Source organism: Syngnathus typhle, unplaced genomic scaffold (genome assembly GCF_033458585.1).
Source record: "Syngnathus typhle isolate RoL2023-S1 ecotype Sweden unplaced genomic scaffold, RoL_Styp_1.0 HiC_scaffold_61, whole genome shotgun sequence".
Classification (NCBI taxonomy): domain Eukaryota; kingdom Metazoa; phylum Chordata; class Actinopteri; order Syngnathiformes; family Syngnathidae; genus Syngnathus; species Syngnathus typhle.
The window spans coordinates 264,272-272,304 of NW_026871967.1; the positions used below are offsets into that span (position 1 = coordinate 264,272).

At 42.8% G+C, this 8,033-nt stretch overlaps 1 protein-coding gene across 1 annotated transcript; it reads right to left on the reverse strand.

The window, feature by feature from the left end:
* Positions 1-252: 252 nt before the first annotated feature.
* Positions 253-6,985, reverse strand: LOC133148322 (uncharacterized). The gene is made up of 2 exons (XM_061271422.1): positions 6,180-6,985; positions 253-2,816 (listed from the first exon to the last, which is right to left on the reverse strand). Exon 2 carries the CDS (start codon positions 2,495-2,497, stop codon positions 1,058-1,060), a length of 1,440 nt encoding a protein of 479 aa, XP_061127406.1. The 5' UTR covers positions 2,498-2,816; positions 6,180-6,985; the 3' UTR covers positions 253-1,057.
* Positions 6,986-8,033: the final 1,048 nt, after the last annotated feature.

Below are 8,033 nucleotides of genomic sequence, written 5' to 3' on the forward strand. Positions count from 1 at the left end.
TGGTTTATGTTTTATAAGCATTTTTAATTTTATTGCTTAAATCGCATTTTCTCGGCGAGCTGAGCACTTTTTCTGAATTGTGCCGCTCCCGTCACTCTGGTTAGGTTGGCATCGAAAAAAACGCTCTCGGGTGCTTTAGAGTGCCGAGTTTATTACTGCGCATTAAGAAATGACCACCTCCAACGTTTGGTTTATGTTTTATAAGTGTTGGGTTCACAACATTTATCTGAACAGAATCTCACAGAGGCGGGATACGTCTTTGATGGCCAGCGACTTCTGCCGAAGGACACACCCCAGCCACAGTGAATGTGGATGGGATCTGCGCCTTCCCTCAGTTTGGTCGTGCCTTTTATTGAGGAACAAACAATGGGGCAAGTGTACATGTACATGAACGCATAGCTTCTTTAGACGGGAAGGACATTCCACAATTACATCTCATGACCACCGCGCAACAGCGATACTATTAGGACAGACGCGGTATGGTCGTCTCATGACTTTAGCTAGACAAAAGATGTAGTCTTAGTGCTCATGGGATGGATACCTCTGTTGGAGTCCTCATGACTTCTACTTAAATAAGACGTTTGTCTGCTTCGGCCATCCCATGACAACCTCATGATCTGTTCATGGCTAGCTAACTATGGGGCTCATTGTATAGCGCGGCTCATGACTCCATACATGAGCTCCTTAGCCAGCCATCTGCTCCCAAGTCATTATCACAAGGCCAACTGTCACATGTTGCGGAAAATCTTGCACACATAAGTAGATACATAGAATCCAATGATAAAAAGTATATTTTTCCCAACATTCCCCCCTGTTTAACATTGGAATTCATGGGAAAACAAAACATCAACTAATAACTACATATGTGTATAAATGAGTATACGCCTACACAATATAGTATAGTAACATCAAAAAGTATGAAAGTTTACATTCCAGGGTTTACCAGAACTACAGCTCTCCATTCGGCTTTGGCCATGTTCGTCATAATGGAATGTATTTTATTTTTTTTTTTTCCTGGACCATCAAAAAAGGAAAAAAAAACAAATAGGTAGGCGGTTTACGCAAGGTGGTCCCACTCATCTTGTTCACGCTGGACCAACATGACATTCCGGATAGCAAACGCTGATGTCAACATTTTAGTCATCATGTGACGAATACAAGGTATGATCCATGATGTAAAAATACAGAGCAATAACAGTATGGAAAATAAAAGAACTGCAACTTTCAAGAGAAGTTGCCTCCAATTGCCATAAAACAGCCACCAAAAGGGATGGACGTCCTTGGCTGGAGTTTCGTCCTGGGACATAGCCTTACGGAGGTTCCGAAGGCCTTGTAGGGCATACTCGATGTTGGTGTCATTTTCTCCTGGGATGTAGGTACAACAGGAGGTACCAACTATTTCACACACACCTCCTTTCTCGGCAGTCAGGAGGTCCAAGACCATTCGGGACTGTAGTGTCGTTAGTCTCAGGGCTTGCAGCTCCGTCTGGTAACCTGTAAGGGCCTCTAGAGTAAAATTGGCAAAGGTCTTCAACCTGTAGTCCATAGTTTCTATTCGGAGAATAGTCTTAGCCACACCCGCCTGTGGGAAGAGTGTGAGTGCCACCTTTTGTCCTGTGCTCCAAAGCTTGTATTCATCTGGTACGTCTGAGCCCCAGACACTGTCGTAGGGTCGGAAGGTGGGGGCAACAGCTGCACGTGTCTTTCGCTGATGATGTTCCTGAAAATGTGTCAGACTGAGGAACACAGTGTGATCTGACACATATACGGGGGCACATGTGCCATCCCATCGTCCTGGAAGGACTGCGTAGCCTCGGCGACCACAGAGCCACCATCCCCCTTCGATGATGGAGTGGGGATTTTCGCCTCCTGCTAGGATTTGTCTGATTGCTAAGGTGGTATTCATCGAGGTCTTGCTGGAAGGTTCTAGAAGTGCGGTGGTGATGCAGCGCTTTGTATCTCCCACCTTTATTCCATCAACACGTCTTTGTCGGAAGCACAGGGGATGTGAGATGGTTTCACTCACTTCGAGAGTCACTGGTGCGGGTGTGACGTCAGAACTTCTTGACACTATTGTGAATGGCCTTGAGATGTTGTAACAGGGATGGGCGGTTAGTTGTGCCTCATTAATTTCCGACCGTCTGAGTCCTTCGATGGGATTAAACCCAAAAGCCCTTAGTATTGCGAAACACCATCCATTTTTCTCTGGCATGGATCGGGCATGTAGGACGGGCTGTTGACTTGATCGTGGCATTATGGAACATACATAACATTCACTTTGATTGTATGTTTCGGCCAACATGGATACATACTGGTACCACATGTTGTCTGCATGGGGTATATCTGGGTTTATCTTTATATACTTTGTCAACAGTTCGGTCGTCATTCTCTTGATTCGAGCGGAAGTTCCACTCTCCCCTTGGGGACCCTGGACACTCCATGTCATTGGCAAGCATGCTACAGCCACAGCACAGACAAGCACTCCTCTGAGTGCCATTTTCCGTTCAGTTCCACAGAGCCACCTGAACCCCTAGGGAGCTAAATGATCAGGGTTCTTAGTTCTTCACCGGTTTGAGACTGATGCCAAACTATAATTGGCACCCCCTTTGTAGCCGGATACTTCGCCCTGACCGGGGCCTAGGAGCCAAGCACTCTCTGCAGCTTACAGTGGCTGAGATGAATCCAGCTGGGTCATTCTGCACAGCTGTGGGTGTGGTGAGTAGGACTTGGAATGGTCCCTCCCACCGGGGTGAAGACCACGTCTTCCGTTTGATTACTTTGATGAAGACCCAGTCACCTGGTTTTGCTGAGCCATCCTGTGGAGATAAAGGAGTGGAGGGCAGTAAATTTGCATTTGACACGTTTTCCGTTTGCATGGTTTTGATCATGTTAGTCAGCTAGAGTTAGCTCTTCTGTGGCTGTGTCTTGATCATGTGAGAACAGTGGGAGCCCGTATGCTCTGCCATGAATGATCTCATATCGGGTTAAAACCTTGCCACAGGGCATAATCCTCATATAGAGTTTTACAAAATCTAGACATTCGGGCCATGGTCTTCCCGTTTCTGCCATGCATTTGGTTAATGACCGTATTGACAAAATGTGGTCCGTTGTCACTATAAATGGTCTCTGGGATTCCATAACTGGGAATAATGGTCTTGCAGATAGCCTTTGTTACTGTTATAGCATCTGCATTCTTTGCTGGGATTATTTCTGTCCACCTTGAAAAGGCATCGATTAGGACTAAACAGTATTTGTACAGTCCACACCTGTTTAGTTCTATGAAGTCCATATGCGACATTTGGAACGGATATGTCGGTTCTGCGAATTTTCCTCTTTTTGGTTTTACATTCCCTTGTGGATTATTTTTTTTTATACAGACTTCACAGCTCTACAAAAAAAGTTTTGAGTACAAATTGAAACCATACGTTGTAAAGTGTTGTGATATTAGCTCCTGCATCCCCCCTGTCGACACATGAGTACTTCCTTGTGTCGAAATTGCAGCTGCTCTAAAAAGGGATTTAGAGATAGCAAGCTTATTATTTACAACGTATATGTCTTTGTCTGTCAGATGTGCACCTTTAGCAATCCACCTAGTATAACTTGAACACATTTTCCACTTTGTTTTCAACAGGTGTTAACCCTTCTGAAGTGGGGGTGATTTTCATATAGTTTCTTTTAGGTTCCCGTGTGGATCATGTTTCACACAAATAGGACATGTTTTTTATTTATTTATTTATTTTTTTAAATTTCACTTAAGAATCTAAACCGAAGGTAACTAATAACTCATCCCCCCCTGTTGTCACATAAGTGACACAATTGGGTTTGCCTTAAAAAATCATTTTGGCAAAACAGTTTCGTTGCTGACGTGGTCAATAACACCTTATCCATTATCGCACCCTTTGTTGTCCGAATTAATGTCATTTTTAATTTGTCAATGCTTCTACTTTTGGTGTCCACGCGAATGTATCTTCGACTGCTAACGACTGTCCATGAGCCACTCGTGTCAGTGGCTTAGCAATTTCAGCATAATGTGGAGCCCAAGCTCTGAAGGAATCACAGAAAAAAAAAACATTGCTCTTTGTGACAGGTCGTGTTGTGTCTAATATAGCCTGTTTCCTGCCTCATTGCAGTGCTCTCCCTTTCGCTGAGAGTAAACCAACATAGTTTACTTCTGGTTTTACCCATCGTAACTTTTGTTACTCGACTTCATATCCTCTCAGGCCTAAATGCTGCATGAGGAGAAAGGAATCTCATCCCCACGCTTCCTTTGTTTCAAAAGCAATTATCAATAATGTAGACCAAAACTTGACTTTTAAATGAAAGCGTAAAACCAGCCATTCAATTCATGATAATCAGTCAACCACTGTGAAATAAGCCCTATTTTCTTTTCTTAGCATTAAATTTGCTCAAGATCACTCTTTCTTCAAAGTTGTTCTGCTAATTTTCCCATAGCAGTCTCCAACAACGTCAACCATTCAACCTGTATCTTGTCAATCATTCATTCCTGCTCATTTGCACCTCTCCCTCTCTCTCTCACACACACACACACACACACACAGCCTCCATTATATACTGGTCCCACTCTCCTCAAGTCCTCTGCAAGCTGTTCACACAGTCATACATAATCTTCAATTCACATTCCTCATTTGAATTTGTCCCATCTCAAGGTTCTTGATAAAACAACCCACTCATTCCAATTTTGACATATTCCGAAATTTCACGCAAGAGATGCTTGCATTCATTTGATTCCATAAGCTTTTCATTTCCACAAAATTTGCAAATTTATGGCAATTTTTCTTCCATTCATTCCTAATGGCACATTCTATGTTTCAGATTAACATTGTCCCAATTTGAAATTCACATCATTCAGCCCATTCACGACACACCGGGGAGAGTTTTCAACATTCCCAAAATCGCTAAATTAAAAAATTATGTTTTCACGTTATCTTATTAATCCTTTGTATGGCATGCTCAAACTTGGCCAATAAAAGATTGATTGATTAAATGTTCTGCAAAATTTCACAAAATTAATTCTTTCATCTCTAATTTCTACATTTTTCCAACCGATTCAATTCTGCTTCAACATCATTCTGTTGCATCCTCTAAGTATTTATTAATCTTTTACGCCTTCACATCCAATTTCTCCAGAAATTGCATCTTCTAGTTTCAAAATCATTTTGCTTTTTGTGTCATGGTACAAATCTAATAGACCGCAGTCTAGTAAATTTCCTTGCACACTATTTTAGCCAATTTCATAATTTTAACACATAGACACACAGAAACACACAGAAAACACAAGGACAAGACAAGGGCCCACAATAAAGACAAAATACAGAAACAACATCAACAAACAGCGCTGCGCAAACGTCTACCTCTATTTGATGTGTTGGTTTTACTATTTTTATTTTTATTTTTTCATATTAGTGGCTTTATCTTTCAATAAGGTTTGACACCTGTATCATTCGCATAGCATACATCAGCATCGTTTATACTTTGGGGGAATTTAACAGCCTTCGTCATGCTTCTTGTTTGTACAGGAGTTCTAATTGACTGAGCATGACATATTTTGCTATTATATGGGGGAGTTACAGGTATTTGATGCATGTTTTGCATAGGAGCAGAAAGAGCTTTTTGCCTCAGGCTCCTCTGTTTAACAGTGCGCCTGCGCACTGTGGCTTCATTGTCTGACAAACATACTTGCGGCCTCATCGTTCTTAATGACACTTGCCTCAAGTTTGGTAACTTATTTAACATGTATACTTCTCATCTTCTTATATATTGTCAATAACACTTTGACGGCCCCCCATTTTAATGAATTTAGTCCAATCTGTCAAATCTTAGGGATTTCTAAAGCTGGAATGTTTCTTTAGTGGGATAACGACTTTCTGTGGTAATTCCTGCTTCGACCAGTTTCCTGGTGAGGAATTCTTGCCTGTGCTTCCACAGAAATTCGTTATTTCTTCGCACTATATTACATGCAGCACATACGTGCTACCATTCACACACACATTCACACTGCGGAATTTTAACACAACGAGGTGTATTTACGTCTACAAGTTCCATCTGTAGACCGAATTCCTATCACTTGGAATTCACAAGGACTCCGCCGCCCTTACCCGGGTACCCTTTTTTCCGGGGACTAAAATACCCCAACCACGCAGCCAACAAAGAGGTCTCACCGAATCTCTGAAAGATTTCTCTTGAAGATTCCGTCAATCGTCGCCGCCGAGAGGTGCTGAACTGGACTTCGCCGGCCTGGTGGATGAACATCGCTCCCCAGGGCTTTCCTTCAGGGTCCTGTGATGACCTCTGCCGTGCACGGATTCGGCGTCTTCAACACTCCTCGGATCAGCAAGCAGATTTTCAGGAATCCCCGTACGGGCCACCAGAAAATGTTGGGTTCACAACATTTATCTGAACAGAATCTCACAGAGGCGGGATACGTCTTTGATGGCCAGCGACTTCTGCCGAAGGACACACCCCAGCCACAGTGAATGTGGATGGGATCTGCGCCTTCCCTCAGTTTGGTCGTGCCTTTTATTGAGGAACAAACAATGGGGCAAGTGTACATGTACATGAACGCATAGCTTCTTTAGACGGGAAGGACATTCCACAATTACATCTCATGACCACCGCGCAACAGCGATACTATTAGGACAGACGCGGTATGGTCGTCTCATGACTTTAGCTAGACAAAAGATGTAGTCTTAGTGCTCATGGGATGGATACCTCTGTTGGAGTCCTCATGACTTCTACTTAAATAAGACGTTTGTCTGCTTCGGCCATCCCATGACAACCTCATGATCTGTTCATGGCTAGCTAACTATGGGGCTCATTGTATAGCGCGGCTCATGACTCCATACATGAGCTCCTTAGCCAGCCATCTGCTCCCAAGTCATTATCACAAGGCCAACTGTCACATGTTGCGGAAAATCTTGCACACATAAGTAGATACATAGAATCCAATGATAAAAAGTATATTTTTCCCAACAATAAGCATTTTTAATTTTATTGCTTAAATCGCATTTTCTCGGCGAGCTGAGCACTTTTTCTGAATTGTGCCGCTCCCGTCACTCTGGTTAGGTTGGCATCGAAAAAAACGCTATCGGGTGCTTTAGAGTGCCGAGTTATTCACTGCGCATGAAGAAATGACCACCTCCAACGTTTGGTTTATGTTTAATAAGCATTTTTAATTTTATTGCTTAAATTGCATTTTCTCGGCGAGCTGAGCACTTTTTCTGAATTGTGCCGCTCCCGTCACTCTGGTTAGGTTGGCATCGAAAAAAACGCTCTCGGGTGCTTTAGAGTGCCGAGTTTATCACTGCGCATGAAGAAATGACCACCTCCAACGTTTGGTTTATGTTTTATAAGCATTTTTAATTTTATTGCTTAAATCGCATTTTCTCGGCGAGCTGAGCACTTTTTCTGAATTGTGCCGCTCCCGTCACTCTGGTTAGGTTGGCATCGAAAAAAACGCTCACGGGTGCTTTAGAGTGCCGAGTTTATCACTGCGCATGAAGAAATGACCACCTCCAACGTTTGGTTTATGTTTTATAAGCATTTTTAATTTTATTGCTTAAATCGCATTTTCTCGGCGAGCTGAGCGCTTTTTCTGAATTGTGCCGCTCCCGTCACTCTGGTTAGGTTGGCATCGAAAAAAACGCTCTCGGGTGCTTTAGAGTGCCGAGTTTATTACTGCGCATTAAGAAATGACCACCTCCAACGTTTGGTTTATGTTTTATAAGCATTTTTAATTTTATTGCTTAAATCGCATTTTCTCGGCGAGCTGAGCACTTTTTCTGAATTGTGCCGCTCCCGTCACTCTGGTTAGGTTGGCATCGAAAAAAACGCTCACGGGTGCTTTAGAGTGCCGAGTTTATTACTGCGCATTAAGAAATGACCACCTCCAACGTTTGGTTTATGTTTTATAAGCATTTTTAATTTTATTGCTTAAATCGCATTTTCTCGGCGAGCTGAGCACTTTTTCTGAATTGTGCCGCTCCCGTCACTCTGGTTAGGTTGGCATCGAAAAA